This window comes from Oculina patagonica, chromosome 3 (genome assembly GCF_052425735.1).
Source record: "Oculina patagonica isolate OP01 chromosome 3, crgOcupat, whole genome shotgun sequence".
NCBI classification, from domain to species: Eukaryota; Metazoa; Cnidaria; class Anthozoa; order Scleractinia; family Oculinidae; genus Oculina; species Oculina patagonica.
This window is the reverse complement of record NC_135760.1, coordinates 28,482,151-28,507,404: the sequence shown is the minus strand read 5'-3', so window position 1 is coordinate 28,507,404 and position 25,254 is coordinate 28,482,151. Positions and strand designations below refer to the sequence as shown.

Sequence of the window (25,254 nt, the reverse complement as noted above, 5' to 3'; positions counted from 1 at the left end):
CCGCCCCATTCCGCTTGCCAAACATTTTCACATTCTTTTGAGCTGTAGGTTTCTTGTAAGAAAACAAAAGAACAATTTTGATGATGAAGCCACCTGAAGACGGTGCGGCGCTTTAGTGATTTGTTCAAGCCTCTAATGTTCACTGACAAACATTTGATATCAATAGGACTATTCATAAAGAGGTGTCAGAGTTGTCATAATTCCCTGATGGTCTTGAATTAACATATTTGTTTGAAGAGTTTTCTTAGCACTCGACTTAAATGCGGCGAATTTTAGTTTTGAAATTTGCATATATCTTCTTGTGTAAACAACGAAAATACAATCAAACAAAATTGTTTTCCAAAAAATTAAAGTGGGAAATTGCTGAACTAAAATACAAATAACATTGAGAATCCAAATTTTGATAATATTTACGAAAGAAAAAGTTGTTACGAGATTAGTGTACACAATAATAAACGAAATATTAAGAGATCTAGAGAGACCTGAACGCGAAGGAAACATACTTAAATTCGCGTTTCAGTCTGGTCGAAGCTTATGGATGTTATTGGAGCAAGTTCATTGAGCCCCCTTTGAAGATCAATACACAGCGTCAGATAGAAATATATAAGGTCAGACCTGCCATTTGACAGGTTGACGGTTTAAATCAAAGGGAGTAAAAAATACTCAACTACTTACTTGTGATTTAAATCAATTTTCTTAGAAAAAAAAAAAAACTATGTAATCTCTGGCGTTTCTTGGGATGATTCGATTTAGGGCGGGTTGGGATCGTCATCATCTTGGCTTTCTTCGGCAGGAACATCTAGCTGTAAGACTTGATCGTTTCGCCATTTCATTGGGATTTTGTTAAAGGTGTAACGCCAGCCGTTTACTACAAGCTTGTCACCGACGATGGATGCTTTCACACTGGGGACAGCTTTGGCTTTCTTTAAAGCAGGAACGAGAATGTTCTTTCTAATTTCGCAGACATGGAAGGGGAGGTCTTCAGCCATCCTTACGTCAGATCCTGCCAGATGACGACGCTGGCGCCAAACCTGGTCTCTGTCAGCTCGGCAGGTAAACCGTATGATTATTGGTCTTGGCTGGTTGGCGTCCAGACGTTTCTTGCCTAGCCGATGGACACCACATAATGGAATGTTGTTTACGTACTCTTCTTCAAATTTGAGACTGTTTGTCAATACATCTTTTACGAGCAGGTGGCAATTCTCGTCTTTGCTCTCGTTAATTTTGAAGAACAGCAAGTTCCATCTCCGGCTGTAAATGCTTTGGCGGGTCAACTCGTTCTCTTGTCTGATCTGGTCTTTTTCGCACGTCGCCAAACGGTCCTTCACTTCATCATGTTCCTTTTGCGTAAACTGAACTGAAGCCTCGAGAGCGACTACTTTGTCGTTTAGCGTTTTTAAATTGTCTCTTGCCTCCTGGAGGAGAGCAGTTAGTTTCGCTATTTCCACACTTTTCTCGGCATCTTTTTGTTCCAGTGCTTTGTAGCGCGCGAAGAGTTCTTCGTAATGGCGGCCATTTTCTTCGTGTTCATCACCAGTTGAACTACTTGGTCTGGCTCGCTTCTCTTTTTTCCTTTTTCCTTTCCCAGTCATATTTTTCTTTAAGACAACTTCATTTAAACTTCAGGGAATGTTTTGGACGGTGAAATTACAAGTAAGTTCGCGTTTGGTTTGGTCTTCCTCGGAGACTCGAAAGCAACGTCTGCTCGCTACGAATGGATTCCCCAGACTCTTGTTGTTCAGTTTTTTTACTGTTTTGCAGAATGCAAAGCAGTTTCACTCACACAGTCAGTGGGTCAATAGATATTTGGTGTGTGGGTCATAAACTTTGTTGCATTTGTAATTCCGTAGTGAACAGTGCATTAAGTTGCAACATTCTGTAAATAAACTCAACAGAAATGAAATGTTGGTAAAATGTGAAACTCAGTAAAATAATGATGAGAGGTTTAAAAAGATAATAATATTATTGCTCTTACTAATAATTTTTATTTATAACTACAAAGCTCCAAATTATTGCTTTTTATAAACAAGCATTAAACCAGGTGAAACTGCAAATCTTGCTTCTTTTTGCAGTATTAAATGCATTAAGACATTTAAAGATTTAAAAATAGCTGCGTAACCAGGGTAAGACATTGTAAAATATTAAAATGCGATCTCTGGTTTAAAATATGATTAAAAACAAGCTTTCGACTACCAGTCTGTAGTCTTTGACAAGTAATAAATAAAAAAAAAACAAAAAACGTGAACGTTAAAATATATACAATAAAAATGTTTGTGTGTAGCCTGCAAACAGGCTCCCGAGTAAAGAGGGGGGCCTGAGGGGGAGTATGGGGGCGCGGGAGCCTGTGGACAATCCTTTAAAACTGCCGATCCATGATACCAGATTCTGGTACCACGATCTGATTGATCAGACCACTAATTTCTTGACAACTAAGCGATTAATATTGATAGATGCTGTCAACACAAAGTATTGCGCTACAAGTTTGCATACACTTGGCCGTCGTGATCGATTATGATTTCCGATTCCTTTGATAATGTTTTCCACGTCCATGGACAATAATAGGGAGCTTTGGTAATAACAACGGCGACGCCAAGGACAAGGCCTGCAAGATAAATTAATATTTTACTGGAGAACCTCGCTATTATCCAAATGTATTCAGTGTATCTATTGGTTTAGGAACAAGCTGGAGCTAAATATGTCAGAAAGCGTTCATCATCAAATAGAAATTCGAAAATTTAGCCGACGTTGTTCACTCTCTTTAAAATACGCAGAAATTTGGTCATTTGACGTTGTGGTTTTCCAGAGAACGGCCAAGAAATGTACCAGGATATAAAACGCACGTGCAGGGCTTTTATTCTGCTCATTAAACCTTTATTTTTGTTTGGTGATGTTTTCGTTCACGTTGTCATCATGGCTTTCTAAAGTTCTTTAATATTTCTGTGCAAACTATAGGGATCTCCTAGAAGATTTTCCTGTCACATTCTCTTTTTTGCTCAAGAGTCACTCTTGTTGGTGTTTTGCCGAAGGTGTTTCAAGAGTCGGTGATCATAGTGCCAAAGTTCTTTTGTAGCTTGGCGGAGTCGTACACTCAGAAGAATTCTCTGGCTGTTCCAAAGATTTATTGCAATGGCCGGTAATCATTTTACAGGAATGAGGAAAAGGAAAAAAGAACATAGTCTTTAGAAACACAAAAACCTCAAAAAAGGTTCTAACATCGCTTCACATGCCTGGTTGAACAACCATTCCATCGACTTTGACAGTGCGCGCGTGGTTGATAAGGTAAATTTTCACATTAGAAAAATTTGGAATCCTGGCACACAGCAATTACGAACAATGCTGACAATAATACAAAACAATTACCAAGACAATAATCAGTTTTATTTTTGAACCTCTCATTAGCATTTTTACCCGCACACACATTTTTATTATTTTGTTATAATTTTGCTTTTTCACACTTTTTATAGTATATATTTTAACGTTCGCACTTTTTTTATTTATTACTTATCAAAGACTACAGACTGGTAGTTGAAAGCTTGTTTTTAATCATATTTTTAACCAGAGATCGCATTTTAATATTTTACAACATTTTAAGATGTCATTCAGTAGAAGAACAGTTGTTATTCAGTAGATGTTTTGATTTCTGATATTTATGCTGTTGATTGAATAAATTATCTATTTTATCTGAAGCTCACTATCAAGTGTAACTCCTCCTGATGTTTGGTATCGCCTGACGCTTCCTCAAGAAGTGATAGACAGCTGCCATTTATCTGCACTGCAACTGGAAGCTGTTGTTTATGCTTGTCAGCAGCATGAGACAATCTTAGAAGATGGGACAAGAGCTGGCTTTTTGATAGGTAACAAACTTGTTGTCAAAATAATATTATTTATATGACCAGTATTTTAGAAAAAGGTGGTGTTGCAAGGTACCATAAAGATCCATGTATAAGCTGCACCTTTTAAAATTTAATTAAAAAATTGGGGGTGCGGCTTATCTACGGAAACATCTCAGCTTCGAGTTCTCAAAGGCCTAATTAATATTCATAATAAACTTTTCAAGACGTCACTGAATAAACATAATTATAACAACCTGAATGCTTTGTTGCTGTGCGATGCCTTTTCCTTCCTCTGCAAAGCTGTTTGCCAGTGATGCCTGTCGGTCACCTCGAGGGATGTCTTTCGCTATGTTTGAGAAAATATCAACTGAAGATAATTGCAAGTACTTGCAAGGAAAATGGCCAACCACTTTGCTTTTTATTGAACTTTGAACACAGCAAATGCATCTATTGGATTATCAAACTCCTATTCTGCATAAAGTTTTTATCCCATTACAGGAAGCAGTTTCAAAAAACCGTGCAAAAGTGGTTTCGAAAGAAAATGTCGCCATGTTTCTTTTGTGATGCCCAGACTTCTCTCTACATTTCAGAGCTTGGTTTCTAAGCATTCATTTGCGTACGAATTTCTTTGAGTGTTAAGAAGTGAAAATTGATAAAAATGATATCAAGAGAACATCTCAAGTTTAAGATATTGTGAATTCAAACTAAATAGGAGGTAGGACAAGTGAAATTTTGCTTTTGTAAATATTTATTACTCCGGCTGGAGGCCAGGAGTAATAAAATGGGCTTGATGTATTTGTCGACACAAATCTGCAAAATTGCACAATCGAGTGACATAGTCCCATTGTGCTTTGCATACCATCTATTTGACCTCAAAAGAGAAAAGTTGCCGTTGAAGTCATTGATGATCGATTTGAAGCCAGAGTCTTTTGTGCCAATTTGGAAGGGATTACAAACTTCCAAGGTCTTGTTTGTTATGCTTAACAAGATAAATTTCCTCTCTGGGGCAAGTACAGATTGCTAAAACCTTGCTGGTGTGAAGAAATTCATCTTTCTTTCCGGGCCGCGAAGACTGTGTCGCAATGCAATTATCAGTGTGTTTCGAATACAAATCATGGACTTGATCAAGGACTTTCTGCGTCTTCTCGAGACTTCAGAAAGCAAAGTTGTTATGTAAAGTATAACTTTGAATTTTGGATGGAATTTAGTTCAAGTTTATGGGAACAAAAAACTGATGTTAATGAGACCTGAGAGAAACCACTCAAGACAGCTAGGCACATTTGGTTTAGTAACACTTTATTCATAGACTACTTTTATGTTATCTGATGTGTAATCCCATAGCTCTAATGTCTCGCATACCTAGGAATCTCATCATGCTCTGAACTCTCTAGTATCATTCGATCCCAAAGTCCAAGTATGGGCGACAACAACAGGTTCCTATGTTTAACAATGCATCCTTAATTAATCTTTTAGCTAATCCAACGTAGGTTCATATCTGTAAATGCAGGCCTTACAATGGTTCCAGTCAGCTCTCTCACGTGCCCTCCGCATGCCCTTTACCTTTAGTTCGAACACGCACGTCACTTGCAATCATTGTTTGCTTCATGCAGATCCTCACAAGTTCTTTTTCCCGCCCTCCTTCCATGATTGGAACCCTTGCGTTACGCCTTTTTACCCACATAATCAGTTCTTTACTGTACAGTTGGCGTTTGCTTATATATGTCCTATAGTATACAGTGGTTGCTTAAGTCTATCATTCCTGTATGAAGGCTAGTGTTTTATGTTGTAACTCAGACTGTTGTCCTATTTTACTTACCTTAATCGTATAATTTTTGGTGTTTGATATTAAAGGTTGGTGGTAGGGAAGTGCACCCATTGGCTGCACTTTACCCCACAGCAAGCCTCTAGCCCACTGGAGACAGGTCTGGAGAAATATCCATTCCAGGGTGGCTACCCCCGGTACCACCTGATCTGTACTCCCCCCAGGGGGAGCTCCCCCTCCTGGTTCCCACAATCCCTCGGGACTGTGGGATATGAACCTCACCCCTAGAGGCAGGTCCAGAACATTTAACCCAGGGTGGCTACCCCCGGTACCACCTGATCTGTACTCCCCCAGGGGGAGCTCCCCCTCCTGGTTCCCACAATCCCTCGGGACTGTGGGATATGAACCTCACCCCTAGAGGCAGGTCCAGAACATTTAACCCAGGGTGGCTACCCCCGGTATTACCTGATCAGTACTCCCCCCAGGAGGGCCCCCTCCTGGGCCCCTAGACCCAAGTCACGCTTCCTTGCACCCTTATTTTACCCGCAACCATTGTGTCATTGTCACTTGTGTATTACTGTAGCAGCAACTCAACCAGCCCTCGAAGAGAGGATCATTAATAGAAGGATCAGTAAAAGTAGTCAAGTAAAAAACTGAATGCAAAAGCAGTCCACTATAAGAAATCACAATTTTGCTTTTGTGTGAATAAATTTAATTAAGCATGCGAGGGTTTCTTCACGAGTCTTGAAATTGACGCTTTTGAATACATTTCTTGGCTTCATCCTCTACGAAAATTAATCTGACATAACGCATCTTACAAGTTTCTTTTATGTCCATCTTTAGTTCGGTATTTATTTTTAGGTTTTAAAGGGACATCGATCTTTGTTTCGAGACAGATGCGGTGTTATCTGATCATTTCTTTCAACGGCGACCAGACCAGACCAGACGACAGACTAGAAAATTACTCCAGTATTCCAGAAAAATGCATTTACGAATAGTTTCATTAATAGTAAAATAAAATAATGAAGAGCTTAGAAAACATTATGAATTCAGTTTTTGGAAGGAACCATTTGGTTTTTAGAGTTTTGTAAACCATATTCGTAGTCTCCTTCGCAGCCGCACTATTTGGTCGTCCCGCAACACTTCTGTGATTCGAAAATAACTTCCCCCTCCCTGTAAAACAGCTTTTCTGCACCAAGAAACACCACATTGAGATAGTTCCATATTTTGTCAAGGTCTTCATTAGCGAGTTCTTACTATTTGTCTAGGTTTACTAGGGATTTTTTGTTTATTTGTTTACATTAAAGTCTTGACTTTATAAACCCATTTTAACATTCCTAGTTTTATCTAGGCAGCTTTTCTTTATTCTTTGTTGTATTTTATGTTTTATTTCAGCCTCTCATACCCGATAGTACAAGTAACAGGAAGCGGGAGTTCCGATACGTACCCAATCCCTTCCATAATCCTCCACCACTATGCCACTTCCAGGGCTGGAGTGAACACTGTCCTAGCGACTCTTTTCTCCCTATTTCAACTGGTGCTGTAACAAAAGTGTGTTAATATGTGTGGGAGGGGGGGGGGGGGGGGTATCATATTGAATAGGATATGCAGTGTTGTAAATGTTTTTGTGAATATTGAAATTTTAATCACTTTTTCTGCAAAATCCTATCGACCAATGAGAGCGTGTGTACTATCTTAATTATTTGATATAATTGTAATGATTTGTTTAGGAGATGGTGCTGGTGTTGGGAAAGGAAGAACAGTGGCTGGTAAGTTTGTTTTTGTTACTTAGTGATGCAATCTATATAATTACCACTACAGGTGTTAATTTGCTGTGACTCTGAAATCTAGAAAACATAAAAGAAGGGTGTTTTGAGGGCAAGGTGTCAACAAGGAATTTCAACAGGACAAATTCTCACTGCAAATAATAATGATTAAAAGTTTTGTATTGATTTGGTAGGTCCATTGGCTGACCTTGTCGGTTTTTTGACCTATGAATCCAATGCCTTATCTGTGTTCCTTGAAAATGCTTATTTTGTGGACTACCAATTCATAAATAAAGCATGAACTGACGGCCACGTCATGGAAGCAGGATACAAGACAATATCAATCGATTGATTGGGCATGTGTTGCGTGAGTTCATTTACAAAAGAAAAACGATAGAATGTGGGTTGCATCAAGCTTCAGAGGCCTTAACTTTGATGAACTTTTTCTTCATTCCTTTATTATTGTCAAAGCGGATCTTCAAAATATTTAGTCCATTTAGTGGAGTGGGAAACTCTTTTGCCACGCTTCGAGGCGCCATTTTGAAGCATGTGGGATTGGGAGCGACTGCTGACCCTGAAGGCTCAAATTCAAGATGGCGGATATGTCAGTGCACTCGATCGTATTTATCTTCCGAGTGTACACACGTACATTTAGTAAATAAACCCCTTCAGGCGGCTGGTATATATATTGAAGGATAATGAAAGAACATATTCTGTAGTTTTATTTCCCCATTTGCTCTCTTTTTTAGTCTCATTTGAGAAGGATATAGTTTAAACACACAAGACAGTGTTTGATCACATTTTCAAATACCTCAAGTTTCATCAGAAATATTTTGTTTGCAAATTGTTTTTTAAAAGTGAATATACTCTGTCTGTCATGTTTGCAATCAGCCTTAAATAAATAAACAAATCAACTTTGTTTTATGAGGGATGCACATAACAGATCATGAGATTTATAAATGTAAAAGGGAAAGCAAGTCTGAGACAACATACTCTGAGAACAGTACATGATACAAAAGATGATTGTAAAAAAATGAAATTTCTTCCTCCATCACATTAATTAATATTTTAATACATCTTTTTATGAAAACGCTTTTTACTAAAATTTTTAAAAGTGAACAGCAGGCTTTATTTATCTCCTTTGGTCACCTATTTTCTCCAGCACTAGTTGAGCATGATTTACAACAAGCCCACCACTTGTACAAGGACCTACAAACGAACGGACCTACAAACGAACGCGAGAAATTAAAATCTGCGCTTTCCTTCAAAATAGAACAAGAGCACTTTTGGTCAAACTACATCAACGATGGGCAGAAATTGCCTTACGTTTTAGAATTGCATCTCGTACATAGCTGCAGCGCGGTGTCGAAATGAGTCTTCCATCTTGAATGTTACTCTTCGACAGTAGTTCTACTTTTGGCAGGAAATGTTAAGAATCTTGTTATTATAGAACAGTCAAAAGAGCAAAGCCAAAAATTTTGCAATCTAATCTAACTCTTGTAATATTGTTTTATTTTTACTTCTACAATCTTGGACAAAACTAGTTGACACATACGCATTTCACGCATTTTTCACAAATGACTCGACTTGCCAGCGGGTTAAAATATCTTATCCCCCGCCCCCCCTACTCAATGTTGTTTCTTGAGGTTTGCGGTTCCACAGGCTTTGTTTTAAAAAACACTAAAGCATTCACAACATTGAAATGGGGTGAGGGGGTTGCAAAACTGAGTTCTGTTGGCTAAATAAGTGGAAATTTGCTAAGTGTTTCAACAGTTTTGTCCAAGATTGTGTAAACGATATCTTGGCTTATAAGTAGAAAATGCGTTAAAGTTCTGCCATAAAACGCCTTAAGCTTTTTGTAGTCTTTGAGTTCTTTACCACCAGCTGCTCGTTGCCACGACAAGCCTTTATTAATCCATGGAATCATCAATTACAATGGTTTTCGGAGCCTCGTTACCAATCGAGTCAACAGAACTTTCACTGATTCTACTCAGTCAGAGTCTTTTCAAGGATTTGAATAGGAAATGGCTTTATTGAAGGGCTGACGCAAGTTTCCATCAAATGTCTACATTTTCAAACTTCGGATAAAATACAAACTTTGGTTTTTATGTGCGTCATCGATGGTAATTAGAACAATTTTTGTAACACTTTAGTCGATACACTTTATACTTGGAAATGACCAGAGTACAATTCACACAAATGAAGTCATAAAACGAAACGTTCAGTACAGAAAAAAAGTCAAAACGTAACGTATTTACCATTCCATGGGAAAAGAACGGAAATGCATTAAGTTACAGGCGTTTTTTGAGTGGGATTACGCGAAAAGCAATGGCGTCACGCCACAATGTCTCAAGCGTGACAAAATGGATGCGGCGTGACAAACAGGCGGTTAATAACAGACTATTGCCTACGACTGTTTCTATGTACTAAATGGGACTTTTCTCTCTCAATTCGCACCAGTTACCCTTAGTTGGCTGCTACAACTTTGAATTAGCGTAAAAACTGTGATTCTGAACGATTAACAAGAATTTTCAGTGATTTGAACGGTTAACACACGGTTAACACCGATTAACAGCTATTAATAAAAGATACCTTGATATCTTCTATTCTTTACAAAAGAATTGCCGTTAACCGTTGAAAACCTTTGTTAACCCTAATTTTTTGCTTCGTTTGTGTTTAGCATTCAAAGTTAATCGACTGTTGCAAAAATTCATCTTTTGCTTTCTAAATTCAAGGAGAGAAACAACATTTCGAAAATTGCGGGATTCAGTGTTGAGATCTTGCGGGTTAGCACAGGATATTGTAACGTGACCCCTGATACCTGGCTATTTTTAAATGATCTATTATTGCAAAATGTCCTCTCTATATAATTTACAACTGCATTCTTTGGACAAATACTTTTTAAATGACTACAACACGTCCACTGGTCTTCAAAAGCGCTTGCCCTGCTCATAGAAGCATCTTCAAATGCCCTAGAAAAAAACATGCGTGCGCCATTGACCTGAGAAGTCTCTTTTTTGCCTGTAAAAATTAAGTGAACAATATTTTGGAGGTGTAAATTATTTTTACAAAAGCAATTCGAAGAGTTTTAAATATATATGGCTCCTTACCTCACCGAAATATTGCAATTCCTCAAAATTCCTGAAAAAGCAGTTTACACAATCTTGGACAAAACTAGTTGACACATACGCATTTCACGCATTTTTCACAAATGACTCGACTTGCCAGCGGGTTAAAATATCTTATCCTCCCCCACCTACTCAAATTATGTTGTTTCTTGAGGTTTGCGGTTCCACAGGCTTTGTTTTAAAAAACACTAAAGCATTCACAACATTGAAATGGGGGGAGGGGGTTGCAAAACTGAGTTCCGTTGGCTAAATAAGTGGAAATTTGCTAAGTGTTTCAACAGTTTTGTCCAAGATTGTAGTTCTACCGTATGGTTTAAATCTTTTGAATTATAGATATAACGGGAAAGACTTACCTTTCCAACTGTAAATGGCTTAAATTCCATGTAAAATTGATCCTGTTAGACCCGGTACGTCCGCCATATTTGTTTTGGATTATTTAAACCAATCAGGATTCAGGTTAGAATGGGCCAGTCTGCGATGCCGTTATATCACCCTTTCCCAGGGTCTTCTCCCGACCAGCTGCCATTTTGAAAACGGAGAAGACCCAGGGACAAGGTTGGACTGTAGAGTTATCAAAATTAATTATAACTGTTGTGCCTTCTTACATTGTAGGAGTCATTTATGAAAACTATTTGCTTGGAAGAAAAAGAGCCCTTTGGTAAGCCCTTGAAAGTGCTTAATTAAGGATGTTCACGCCAACAGTTTATACATATCCTAACTGCGCACATAATGTTTGTGAGTCAATGTCACACATACAGCTGTGTAGGGCTGGTAGCTGTTGCATTATCTTTGCTTGCAGTGTACTCTCTTAAATGGTCTGGTGACCCCAAATTCTTTTTGATACATGGCTTCTTTCAATTCTTAGCAGGTTGTGAAAAACAAATTAACAAAACATCAGTGTGGGAAGTTTAAAACTTTGAAATTTTTCTGTACATTTGGCATTGAATCCTCATGAATCCTTCCATATTTGTGGCTGGTTGGTGAATGTGATTGCTAAATGATAAGATTTACTTTAAGGAATGTCACTTGTTGAATCAATTTAATTCAGAAACTGATTAATAATTCATGAGCCCCAGACCCAATCAAAATGATGATAGTACATCATGTGCATGCAAAGACCCCTTATTAGTATTCTTTAAATAAAGATTACTACAAAAATTAATAGGCTCATTAACGTAAATGTAACATGAATAACATAACATAAATTTGTTTGAATTTTTTAATTACAAAAACATGCTGTGCGAGCTATTACCAACTCAACTATGAGAACATTCTGCCCCCTTATTTGCTAAACTGGGCATCTTAGATATCTTCCAAGTCAATGCATTGCAAATAGCCAAATTTATGTTTTATTATTATAACCAATTATTGCCTCCGTTGTTTCTCAATTTGTTTTCTTCTAGTAGTCAAATACACAGTTATGACACAAGAATAACCAGGTGTTATCGACCACATCACTGTCGTACTAATCTAAAGCAGTTTACAATACTTTTCCAAGGTCCTTAAATTTGGAATTCTCTACCAGAATCGATCACTGGTTTGAGTAGCTTTTCTTCTTTTAAGAAAAAAATGATTAAATTTTAATGAAATGAGTCTGAAATTGACCTAGCTGCACATTCACCGGGAAATTATACTAACTTATTAAATGGCTACAATAGTACGCGCGCTCTGATTGGCTGCTGAGCGGGCATTATTTTCTTGTAATGACCGGGCATTATGAAAATTTTTCTCGGCTCGACGGTTTTTTGAGTTCTGAGTAAAAGCTACTAGCGAGGGGGCAAAAACAACAAAAAATGCCGACAAAATATAACTATCTTTTCAATAACTGAAAGGAAAATATAAGCATACCGATACTTCTTTAGTATGAGCGACGAAGAGAGCCACAGAGAGCGAGTTTTACCTCCAGTGTTTTTTCCCTTGATTATACTCTTTTTTTGAATAGTGCTTAAAGGCCATATAATAAATAACTTATTAACCTCGTCCGTTCGGTCATTACAGGGGAATCTCAGACCTCGACCTTGATGTACATCAAGGCCTCGGTCTGAGATTCCCCTGTAATGACCTCACTCTCGGTTAATAAGTAGTATATATTGCTAACTCAAGGTGGCCTCCCCTATAAGCCTGGTGGTTTCGTGGAGGTCTTTTTGCCCTATCTACTTTAGTTATTTTGTAATAATTCATTTCAAAAGTGGCTAATAAATGATGATGACGACGATGATGATGATGATGATGATGATATATGGACACCAATCAAAGCAAAAGAGAAAACAATATTTAATAGTATTCTCTCAGGTAAAGAATAATCACACACTAGATTTTTGCTTATGGAAAATTAAAAGTACAGTTGTTAAAAACTGATCCTGCCAACAAAAAGTTTAACTACTCAGCTGTCATTTCTTTTATATTGGTGTCCAGTTCCTGTACTTTAGACATGTAAGCCTCATATCCTAGAGACGCTTATGAATTGTTTTTATACCTTTTTCCATTCTATCAATCACTCCAAATTTTTGCAGACCACTTTGTCACTGAAGGTGTGGATTTTGGTATTGCACTCAGTAAAAACTTATTTTCTTCTTTCGCGGTTTTTCTGGCCCGAAACCTTTGCAAACGGGGCGCAATATTAATGAAAATATGCTTAATGCTTGGAACCTTTAGCATCCAAGCTGAGAACCTTAATAGTGGAACCTTTTTTTTAATGCATGTAAATCAGGTGTTTTTCTAGTATGCTTATATTTCTTTGCACATGTACAAAAGCATATTTGTTTCTGCTCCTTTGGGATACGCTTTTGGAGGAATGTATTTGAAGTTGTTTAAAACACTCACAGCCTGTGTTTTATCAAGTTTAAAAATTCTTGGCTATAAACAATAATTATTAGGCAGAGAAAATTATATTTCAGAGGTTTATTTGCAATATTTTCTGACTAAAAGACACTGCAGCCATATTCAGCAACAAAGCCCGATTTTACAGATTTAGGGTGGTCTTCTGGACATTTTATCTTTGCAACAATTCAGGGACCCACCCATTTCTTTTTGCCGCAAACATCCTAAAAAGGAAATTTTGTATCCTTTTTTGGTCAAAGTGTGCTAGCCAGCTAGGCCCAGTTGTTCAGTGGGGGGATTTCCATCCACTGGCTTAATACTATCCAGTGGTTATTAAAGCTTGTTTTTTCAACTCCTATTCACTGGATAAAGATAATTATATCTAGTGGATTGATAGTGTTATTTACCCTTTATGAACAAGAGGCCCCAGAAGTAAAAAAAAATGTTATCCCGCAGTATTTTACATTGAAATTTATGTGAAAAGAGAGACTTTGTTTGCTCATGTTGTACTTTTTAGTTATTTGCAAGCGAAGTGCCACTCGGTGGAAGTATTTTGAATAAAGCCTTATCATTATCATTATTGTTATTATTATTCGTTGTAACTATACTACCTCCTTGTGTTATTTATAAAGTTGATACAGCACTAATAATGTTAGTGAATTACAACATGTTGGAATTTTCAGCCAACATCTTGTTTTGATGGATTGGGCCATTATTAGCTTATTATTCTTTTGTAAACATATTATTTTTTTTTAATAGGTTGAGTGTTTCTAACGATTTGAGATATGATGCTGTCAGGTGAGATATAATGTTTTAATGCTTTAATGTTTTAATTGTCATTTCTTGTAATACTTTTAAGTTCTGAAAGTTAGGATCCCCGAAAATGTATCAATTGACCCTCTGAAAGTAACAATAACATTTCAGTTGTTAGCAACTATCTAGACTGCGAGCAGTTTCTCTTTCTTTTTCTTGCTTAAAATGTCTGTGTGAGCATATTACACAAGTAGCATCTAGGACAGTGTAGGAAGAAAAGGGAAAAGAGACTGCTGTGATTTCATACAGCATTCTGATGCTCTTTGACAGTTTGCTTGCAATGACACATAGACAACTTGTCTGGTAGTTGAATAATTACTGGTTTACCGGTACCTTTGACAGGGCCTCTTTTCACTTCCCAATTGTAATTTTAGGGTAACTGTATACCTTCAGGGGTGTCTCCATTCTCGTCCCCTTAGCCCTTTCCTTTCTCTTAGCCAGCTTGGCACAAGAAAACGGAGGGCTCTGGGGACACAGAATTTTTGAATTAATTCAAATTTTTTTGATTGGCTGTTTGGAACAAAGAATTCCTAAACGGAAGTCTAAAACGTAACGACTCTCTCATACATTCTTTTGAAACGTCATGACTGCATACATGAAGACCGAAAGTCCTAGAATCTAGGACTACAAATCCAGTGTCCCCAGAGCCCTTTAATTCCTCGTGCCAAGGCTCAGCCGGCTAAGAGAAACAAAAGGGGTATGGGGACGAGAATGGGGTGTCTCATGTCAAAACTCTGTAGTGCTTCTGGGTTAAATTGTAGATACCTAAAACCCTATATCAAATTAAAGCTCATAGAACCGGCTATCTAAATATATTATCCATTTTGTTTTCAACCTAAGAATTTTTGCACAATAATTTGCTTGCTTCGAATTCGTCAGACTCCCTTTAAAAGTTTGAGTAAAAAATTTGCTGTGTGTTTGCTGTGTTTGGATTTTTGTTGTCGTTAAACTTATAAGTACTACAAAGAAAGCATACTACAAAGAAAGCATTTCAAATAGTTGAACCCAAACGATTTCCCCCCTACCTTATCCTGTGATTCAAAGATAAAAGTCTCTTCCTTTTATACTCTGCTTATACTCTGCATAGTTTATACTCTTCTCTGAAAGAACCAATATATGCCTTTTTGATTGCACACAATAAACATGTCCACCATATTGAATTCACAATACTGACAATATGGTGTACATCTCATAGTGAGTGAGTCGTGTATCACCATTTGTTTGAAACACTAGATCAATGCAAAGAGAAGAAATAGAGGTGGTGAACAATATTTAGCTAAAGTAATGCAAACAAAATTCGTTTAGCATTGAAACTGTCCTGTTTTTTTTTTTTTAACTTTGCAATGAGTTGTACTGTAATGTAACATGCTGATCATTTTTCAATAATAAAAAATAGTGGTAGCTGAACTTGTTTTTGAGTTATAAGCACTGAATGCTAAATCTGAGGGTGTTTGTAATAGGTTATACTGTTGCTATGGTTACCAGTGATGTCTAGAAAATAACCAAAATTTGTTTACCAATAGCACTGACCCGTCAAAGTATAAGTGCTGAAAACTGTTGTCAGCCTTCTTAAAGAACTAAATTTAGTCTGGCTGCAAGCCCACCTACCTGCCCCTTGATATCAAACTTTATGCACTGTTTTTTCTGTGCTAGGGATCTAAAGGACATTGGTTGCCATATTCATGTACACTCACTCAACAAGGTATTGCTAGTTTGCATATTATTCTTTATCTACAGTTACACCTTGAGTTAAAGACCCTTGATTTGAATGTTGGACTCCAAGAATAATTATATGAATGCTCAAAAAATTAAACACAGCCTCTGAGTCTGAAATTTTGGTAGACATTCATGAATTAATCCCAAGAAGCAGGCCTGTCAGATATAACTACCACAGGTTCTTTGTGGCTCAGAATAAATTAGCTGAAAAAAAGATGACTTATGGTTAAACAGTATAAGTAATGTGGATTATTAAACCCTGAAAGGCTTGCACCAATTATGTAGCTGAATTCAACATTCACTTCAGTTTGGGAGAAATACTGAATGTGTGAAATGTGGCATTGAAATATAGCAAGAAAAAAAAAATTCAGAATGCAATTCTTCTTCCAATCTGTATGTTGAAACTCGTGGATCTATGAGATGTGCAGTCTTCTGTAACAACAAAGTATAAACAATTCATGTACACATGATATGCCTTTATTATTTTGTTTGATTTAGTTTATGTAGTCTAATGTATTTTTATTCATTTACATGTAAGTTCAAATATGATGCCAAAATATCATCCAAAGTAAATGGTGGAGTAAAGAAGGGTGTGATATTTGCTACATATTCATCGCTGATTGGAGAGAGTCAGAGCTCTGGCAAGTACAATACAAGATTGGCCCAGCTTTTGCGATGGTGTGGCTCTGACTTTGATGGTGTTGTATCCTTTTCCATAAGCATTGGCATGTTGTCATGTTATAAAAGCGTTGTGATGTCAGCTAGGCATTTGGCCTGATAGGTCATTATCGACTGGCGCCCGTTTTATGAGGTCCAAATAGACATAGAAATTTCTGTAGAGCTGTACGTTTCTACACATTCCATTCCCATCATAGAAATTATACGTCCCCCCATAGATTAGTACATGTAACTCTTTTTTTAAAACACAAACCCAGAAGGTAATTAATACTGTCATTTCCTTTATTCGGTTTCCACCGTTTATAGTCTGCAAACAAGTGATATTCCCTACTCACTATGTTATACTTAGAGAACCCTAGAAGCGTAGAGTTAATGATAAAACGTAGAGTCATAGAAGTGAAGAGTTTAGAAAGTAATCGAAAAGCATTCTAAACTAATAAATTCAAGAATGTAAACGTCTGTACTAATCTACGGGTATACGCATTTCCAAGAGCTACCGACTTATCTGTGACAACTGTACTACATGTGTTTGACACTCAAAATAAAGGTTTTATTATTAACTGTAGAACTGTACTACTCCACGAAAATGTCGACGCCTATTTGGACCTCATAAAACGTGCTGGGTATAGTCATTATCTTGTAAAAGGATGGACCAGTCATGATCAGTTTTTCTAGTCCCCAACAGGAGTTAAATTGATGACCTCCTAAACACCAGGCAGGAGTTTATTGGACATGGGTTCAAATCCTATTACATTTTTCCCATTTTGTTGCTGTTTAACCCATTGGCAGTACTCAAAGATACACTTGCTAAAAGCATCATATATAGGTACCTTCATGCACAGTTGGTCAAAGTCATTTGCTTATGGCTGCATAGTTACTTTAAAAAACTAAAAGCCCTAAACGCCCTTCATTACACATCCTATAAGTCCTACATGTCCTACAAGCCCTAGCTACAAGCTGTCCTTAATGTCCTACGAAACCAACAAGACCTACATGCCCTACATGTCTTACAAGCCCAACAAGCCTAACATGCCCTTGCCCTTAGTCATGTCCTACAAGCCCTACAAGCCCTACATGCCCTACACAGTCCTACAAGCCCTACATGCCGTACATGCCCTACATGCCCTACATGTCCTACATGTCCTACATGTCCTACAAGCCCTACAAGCCCTACATGCCCTACAAGTCCTACAAGCCCTACATGCCGTACATGCCCTACATGTCCTACATGTCCTACAAGCCCTACAAGTCCTACATGCCCTACAAGTCCTACAAGTCCTACAAGCCCTACATGCCGTACATGCCCTACAAGCCCTACATGCCCTACATGTCCTACATGTCCTACAAGCCCTACATGCCCTACAAGTCCTACATATCCTACAAGTCCTACATGCCCTACAAGTCCTACAAGTCCTACATGTAATGTTAGCCGCCATCTTGTAGGGGTTGAACCGTTGTTGGGCCCTCCAAGCAGCCCTACAGCAAAACTCTGTCCCTATATTGTGCCACATATGTCACCACAAACATAACAGCTAGGCTGGTCTAGATGGAAAAAAGTAGACCTCAGTCAATATCAATTTTAGCCAATCAAATTTGTAAGTTCAATGGTTCCTAGTCCAACTGGCGGTCTAAGTAGGCATATAAATTTCTGTAGAGCAGTACATTTCTACTTATGCCATTCCTAATCCATTAGTAGGTAGCTCTTGGAAAATTATGCATCCACTTGTAGATTAGCACAGATAACTTTTTTAGAACACAATCTTCTTTGCATACTTAAAAGTTAACTGTAATAATCTGTAGGTGTACGCATTTCCAATAGCTACCCACTTACTGTATGTTATACTTAAGTAAAATTACTGGGATTTTGTTAGTACATGTAGGTAGCCCTTGGAAATTATGCATCACCCCGTAGATAATTAGCATTTGCTTTATTCAGTTTTCAGCCGTTTATTGTATGCAAACAATTGATATTCTCTACTCACTGCATTGTACTTTCGTATTTTTATTCAACAAGCTGACAGCATTCAGTAATTTTACTTAAATTATGCATCCACAATTATACATCCAATTTTACTTAAGTGTCACATACAGTAAGCAGGTAGTTATTAGTAATGTGTACACCCACAGATAGACTTTCAATAAAGTCCTTCGTTATTATGATGTGCCGGGATGAAAGAATTTTCATACTTGATTCGCGCCACTTTTAGCGACCCAAAAACAGGTTGCTACACTTAGACCTATCAGCAAAGCTCCACCAGAGTTTGACTCACTTCTTGAAGATGATCTTGGTTGTTGTCCCGCTGATTTCTCTCATGATACATGTAAATCAGGTCTTGAACCTCAACTGGCCATTTTTCCTGGTGTCTTACATAGGAGAGGATTGCTCGGAACGACAGACATTTTACATCTTAAAGCAAAACTACAATGGGCATCAAAAGTGTTGGAGATTGTCTAATTGGTGTGGGTCGTGGGTCGTGGGTCGTGGGTCGTGCGTGTATAAGCTGAGTTACCAGCTATCTCTGGATTTTAAATTTACCAAAAAATGTGTGACGCTTAACAAGGCCGAAAATTTGAACTCACTCATTCAAAGAGCTCGGATGGAGGTGTTACAATATACGTTGCATGAGACTACCGGTAGAACTTCCCCTCTACTTCCCCTTTGAACACCGGCCACGCATTTAGCCACGCAGGCTACTAGCTCGCAGAAAAATGAAAAATCTTAAACAAACAAGAACACCCTTAAAATGATTGCATCGACAAGGACAAGTTCCTTCAGTTTGGCTGATAAGCCGATCAGCAACTTCTATTTCTGCCATTTCTTCTGTGTAAAATCGGAATTTTAATCAGGGACCAGTGTGTGGATCAGTGGCAAACTAGTGTCGAAATATTTCCACTGGGTTTCTTGTTTCTTGGTTTCGCAGGATATATGCACAAATAATATGAACATTTTTATTTTAAAATAATGGTCTAAAATATAACTTTAGTCAGTTCAACAAAATGAAACGTTCATTTCGCTACAGTGCTTGACATTGCAAGTTTTGATTTCCCTTTAATCTCTTTAAACGCAACCTTCGATAGTGCATCTGCAGCCTCAAGCTTCAATTGATAACGTAAGGTCAAATCTCGACGCACCCTCACCACATTCAAACGTCTTTTTTAGGCAGCTTTTCTTCCTATTTTGGGGAATTTCGTTCATATCTGATGTGTTGGTGTGAGCAAAAAATAGCTGCTGAGTGTAAATAGAGGATATTACATGGTTGCGCGGAGATATTAAATTTATCTTCGAGTGTTCAAATCTATATCACAACATCACGATAACTTAGTCACGCGAGAGTCACGCTTTCCTGAACACTCCCGTTTTCTCAGGTATAAGAGTGTTTTTACTTTTTAATGTTTTACATCTGAACCAAAGTGCTTTGAAAAAATGGCGCAGAGAAGTCCACATAACACCATTTTCAAACACTTTTTAATAAAGCCCCAAAAAGCTTCGTAAATTGTCACGATACCGGTAATGTATGAAACTTTAAATTGTGAGAATCAAAACCTTATCTTTGAAGTACTTGTCTTGTTTTTGGCATATTTCTGTCGTTTGACCGCGGTCGTTGATAAACCTGCAAGTTCGGATTCTGAAACAGCAACATCGATTTGGCCTTGTGAAACAAATCTCTAGTACTTAAAACCGGCGTACAATTATTAAGTCATTTCAAGAATATAAATAACTCCTTTCGCTATAGTCCCAGACAGTACAAGTTTTGATAATGCTTCCGCAAATGCTTGCAGCAAACATGTACATTTCACCTATTTTTAACCAATCATACTTGAGCGTTCCCACGCCACTAATTGGATCACTGGTAAGTAGCGATCAACGGAAAAGAAACTCTTTTTTTTTTCAATTAGAGGAATAAAAAGTTGGCCATGCGCAGGAAAAAAAATCCATTAGGTGTTCTGTAGAAATCCTTTAAAGTTAAAAAAAGACTTGAGAAGTTGTAACTTTTTCACTTGAAATGATCAAGAAAAGCCACAAATCTTTAAAAATTATAATATATATTGGCTAGCATGACTTCCCTGATAAAATTGGAAAAACAAATAAATGAATAACATGATCATTTAATCGACATGGAATGAAGAACTACCAAGCTACCTACATGAAATCGTTCTATAAATTGGTTGTTACCAAAACGTTGCCGATCAGAAAATTCTCAGTCGGCAAACAACCTGCACGCCAAGGTCAAGCAAATACTTGCAATTTTCGGCCCACTTCCGTAAAACTGTCCGGCAGACATGAAGGGAAAAAAGTGAAACGGTGGGCCCGACATGAAAGAAAAACATGTTTTTGTTAATAAGAAAAACGGTATCCAAAAATAACAAATCGGTGAGAATGCTCCTTTGCATCGCGGGCGAACTTGCCTTGACCCAAAACGCACGACCAACCCACGACCCACGACTCACGACCCACGACCCACCCACCCACGCCATTTAGTCTGACCCAAAGTGTTGAGACACAGATTTAAGGTGGAAAAATGGGAATGTTAAATTAGTATTAATTTCAACCAACTGTCGCAAGGACTTTTGGCACCCATTGAAGTGTTTGGTAGTCCTAAGGCGATTCTAAACATTAATTGTAGATACATTATTCGTTAATTGAAAAGCAATTTAAAATGTGTGTTTACATCACAGATCCAGTCATGCTAAAGCCAAACACTGCCCCTTGAAACTTGATACTCCTAATATTTGGTGCAAAACGCAAATGAAAACCTTGCAAGTGAGATACGTTGACCTCTCGCGACTTGCGTCGCTCGTTTTCGCAACTTAGACGCTCACTAGGACACTTTGTGGTCTAAAGCTCGCTTCACTTGCTTAATTCTCAGAAGGTCGACTTTTGGCATGTCTAACCCACAGATTATTAGTAATTATAACGCACAGTAGTGCAAATTATATGGCTGTACGTTTTCATTCTAAATGGTACCCTTCCACGAGTCTACCTTTTCATTCCTAATGGTACACTTCTATGAGCCTACATGTTCATTCTAAAATCTATGCCTCTCGGGCTCTACGTTTTCATTCTAAACTCTAGTCTTCTATGGCTCTACATTTCCATTCTTATTTCTATGCTTCTAAGGCTGTACATTGAAAAGTGTAATAATCTTGGATATGCATAGTTGACTTCCCGTCTTCGTTTCTGCAACCTTACATGATAACCAATTAATGTTAATGATCCTCTTTTCGAGGGCTGGTTGAGTTGCTGCTAAAGTATTACATAAGTGACAATGACACAGTGGTTGTGGGTAAAAAAAGAACTTGTGAAGGATCTGCACGGAGCGACAATGATTGCAAGTGGAGTATGTGTTTGAACTAGAGGTAAGGGGCATGAGGTGAGCATGTCAGAGAGCTGATTAGAACCTTTATTGCGTTCGACGAAGGAGAACGCAAACCTAATTTCGCCCTGTGGTTTTCGATTGCTGGTGTCCTGTGCACGGTTATATGCAGAAAAATTCCACATTCCTGTAAGGAGACTGAAATGTCCACCCCACTTAATTTTTGCAGGGGCATGTGTCGGCTGCTTCTTTGGATCGCTGTTGAGAGCGTTTGAAATTCCGCATGCTTTAAACAATTTCCACACAATCTCTTCTACAATTTCTGCCTGAGACTGTCTCTTTTCCTTCGCCTTTTAAAGTTAAGTTAAATTGCAGAATCACTGCTAACGTGACTCTTCGAAGAAGGAACGGGACTTTGTAAAGTGAGGAAACGGAAGGCCGATGTGGACGGCGGATGGCGAGAGCGGAGGGGACGCGGCGGACGGCGAAAAGAATTAAAAAAATAAAATAATAAATTTAAAAAATAAAATGATGATAAATAAAAAACAATAATTAAAATGAAATAAATGAAATATTACTGAAATCGCATGGAAACTCGTCGAAAAATGCTTGGAAAGCTTGGAAAAGTGCTAAAAAATTGTTTTGTAGTAAATTCATTCTCTAAGCACTTATGTATTTATCTCTTTATCTGTCTTATTCTTTAGCTTATAATAATATAGGAGTTTATCGCTAAAGAAAGTGTTTGGATAATTTTCAGAAGGCTTCGGAAGTTGTACAAATACTATTCACGCGCTCGTGTGTAATCTCTGTATCTTTTTATTTGTGACTTTACAGCATCAATAATGACTAAATTTAGATACTAAATACCGGATTAATATCTCAAGAAAAGATTTATACTCGAACAAACAAGTCTGCCACATGCACCTTGCTATTTTTTATCGTGTCAGGCAAACTGTGTACTAAGTTAAGATGTCAGTGAATTTTTTTCCTTTGTATAAATACTAGTTATGCAACGCTTTCGAGTGGTATACTCTGGAATATCCCACGAGTCACTTGTATTTTCTCTGTATACACACAAGCCTTTAGGCGAGTGTGTATACGAAGAAAATACAAGTGACAAGTGGGATATTCCATAGTATACCACGAGAAAGTGTTGTGTAACTATTTTATACCATGCCATAGAAAATACGCTTACAATATTTCATCGAGAGTAAGATCGCAGCACACGATGGAAAGGTTGGGTTGAATACCGTCGAATATACAACGGCTTTCCTTTGTTCTGATTGGCTGTATTTTCTATGGCATGGTATAAATCGAAATATCCTGGATGCCAGAGGTTTTTCTTGCGCGATTTTGTGAACCTGTGTCTCGACTATGGTTCGCTCCATAAAGGAAATTAAGCTTTGGAGCTTAATTAAAGTGGCCTAATAACTGCTACAAGACCTTCAAAAGAATCATCTGGTTCTATTTTCTTTGCATTGTTACAACTTCCACTATTTCTGTCATCTCAAAACCCCTCCTTGAATCATCGGGTTTGTTTGTGTACTTGAAACAATTAAATTGTACTGTAAATTGTATTTCGGACGCTTTAAGTTTTCGGACGGTTTTATTTTTGGGCAATTTTTTTGTCCGAAATAAAACTTGTTCGAATTTTTTTGCAAGTAATGTAGAACTTCAAGCTGTTGACCGGTTAGAATAGATCATGTAAACTTAAAATGCCTCAGAGGCAGCATTTGGCTTCATTGTAGACTGGAAGTTCACTCTATAAACGGGCACAGTGTGCAAAATTTGCTTGCGGTATAAAGCCTGCATTTAACAGTTCAAGAACATGGACAGCAGAAGTAATCTTTTAACCCCTTTTAGTTTTTGTGAGCTAACGTCTCTTGACCGCAAAAAGATAAAAAAAAATCTGGCATATATAAACCATTAGCCGAAACACTAAATGACTTTCCACTGGCGTCGCTTTCCCGCCAAAACATGTTTACGAAGAAGGAAGACGAAAATGACCAAGAAGTTTTTCGAAGCAAACACTTCTTTCAGTAAAGTGTTAAAATTTGCCTTGAAGCAAAAACTTGTTTTACTTTTTGATTTATTTTCTTAAAACTGTTTTGTCAGCGTTTTGATTTATACAAAGGAATAGTATAGAATAGTTTGTTTAAAATACGATAACTGAAATAAACTGATACGACAGAGTGAGGTGCATGTAGCAGAGATACATTATTTGTTCAAGTTTAAATCTTCCTTTGAGATATAAGTCCGGTGTTGTGTATCTAACCCTAGTCACTACTGATTCTGTTAAGTCACAAATAAAAAATATATTTGTGATTTATTTGTGACTTTACAGAATCAATAGTGACTAAGGTTAGAAATATACACGAGTGCGTGAATAGTATTTGTGAAACTTCCGAAGCCTTCTGAAAATTATCCAAACACTATCTTAAGCGAGAATAAGACAGATAAAGAGTTAAATACATGTGCTTGGAGAATGAATTTACTACGAAACATTTTGTTTGCACTTCTTCAAGCTTTCCAAGCATTTTTCGACGAGTTTCCAGCGCAGTGATATCATTTTATTTATTTTTTAAATTTATTACTATAATTTTTTAATTTGTTTCGCTGTCCGCCTTCCGCCATCCGCTGTCCGCATCCGCCGTCCGTTTCTGCACTTTACAGAGTCCCAGAAGGAACTGCTGTTTGTTTTCGCTTATTTTGGCGACATCAGAGACTGACCAATCAGAAGCGCCTGTTCCCACGAGCTTGGTCAACATTGTAACACGATCTGACAGAAATCATCTGGTAGTAATGTTTTTTTTTTTCACGCGAAAACATATAATACCACGACTTCTCTGCTAAAAGAAACCACTTCAGAAGAGTTTGAGTTTGATTCAGGATACTCGACAAATACCGGCAACAGCACATCGTGTTTTGTTTTGATGAAATCTAAAGTTCACCTGCTTTAGTTGATCTGTTTGCTGGCGACTTGGCGAATTGCGACGAACTGAAGATTCACTGAATCGTCCCGTATTCTCTGGCGATTTTTTTAGTTGTTCTGATCGGTCTCTACCTTAGCAAGAACTTTCAATTTGAAGGTTTAGCTGTTTGAAAACGAGTAGCTTTTGGCATGATGATCGATAACCGCTTAATTCTTCAGAAGAAGAACGCGTGACTGTCTGTGAGATTGGATGCTCAGGTGAATGTTTTGTCACGCATATGTACTGATTTGTTGTTTTTTCAATTATATAGTAGTGATTTAACGAATGTGTTGATTCGCTGCGCGTGGATTGTTTTATAGTTTGAAGGAAAAAAAACCAAAAGTTTAGGGTCTCAGCTTGTAGCCGGGATCGGCTTAAAGCCGAATAAATACGGTATGTTGTGTTCTTGTTTATAATATTATGACTTGCAAACACAGAGCAAATAACTTGA

At 37.7% G+C, this 25,254-nt stretch overlaps 3 protein-coding genes across 3 annotated transcripts in view; 1 reads left to right on the top strand and 2 right to left on the bottom strand.

Annotated features, from left to right (window-relative positions):
• Positions 1 to 25,254, bottom strand: part of LOC144647380 (uncharacterized) — a 308,906-nt gene that overhangs the window by 140,576 nt on the left and 143,076 nt on the right. The window lies entirely within an intron of this gene.
• The window catches only part of LOC144645921 (protein strawberry notch homolog 1-like), a 161,662-nt gene that overhangs the window by 25,224 nt on the left and 111,184 nt on the right, over positions 1 to 25,254 (top strand). Inside the window, exons 5-10 of the mRNA XM_078505435.1 lie at positions 3,688 to 3,854; positions 7,326 to 7,364; positions 11,102 to 11,147; positions 14,069 to 14,107; positions 15,776 to 15,824; positions 16,377 to 16,541. Of these exons, the coding sequence (XP_078361561.1) occupies positions 3,688 to 3,854; positions 7,326 to 7,364; positions 11,102 to 11,147; positions 14,069 to 14,107; positions 15,776 to 15,824; positions 16,377 to 16,541 (505 nt within the window). The remainder of the gene's footprint in view (positions 1 to 3,687; positions 3,855 to 7,325; positions 7,365 to 11,101; positions 11,148 to 14,068; positions 14,108 to 15,775; positions 15,825 to 16,376; positions 16,542 to 25,254) is intronic.
• LOC144645922 (uncharacterized) lies at positions 750 to 1,592 on the bottom strand. Its single transcript, XM_078505437.1, has one exon. The coding sequence runs from the start codon at positions 1,590 to 1,592 to the stop codon at positions 750 to 752; it is 843 nt and encodes a 280-aa protein (XP_078361563.1).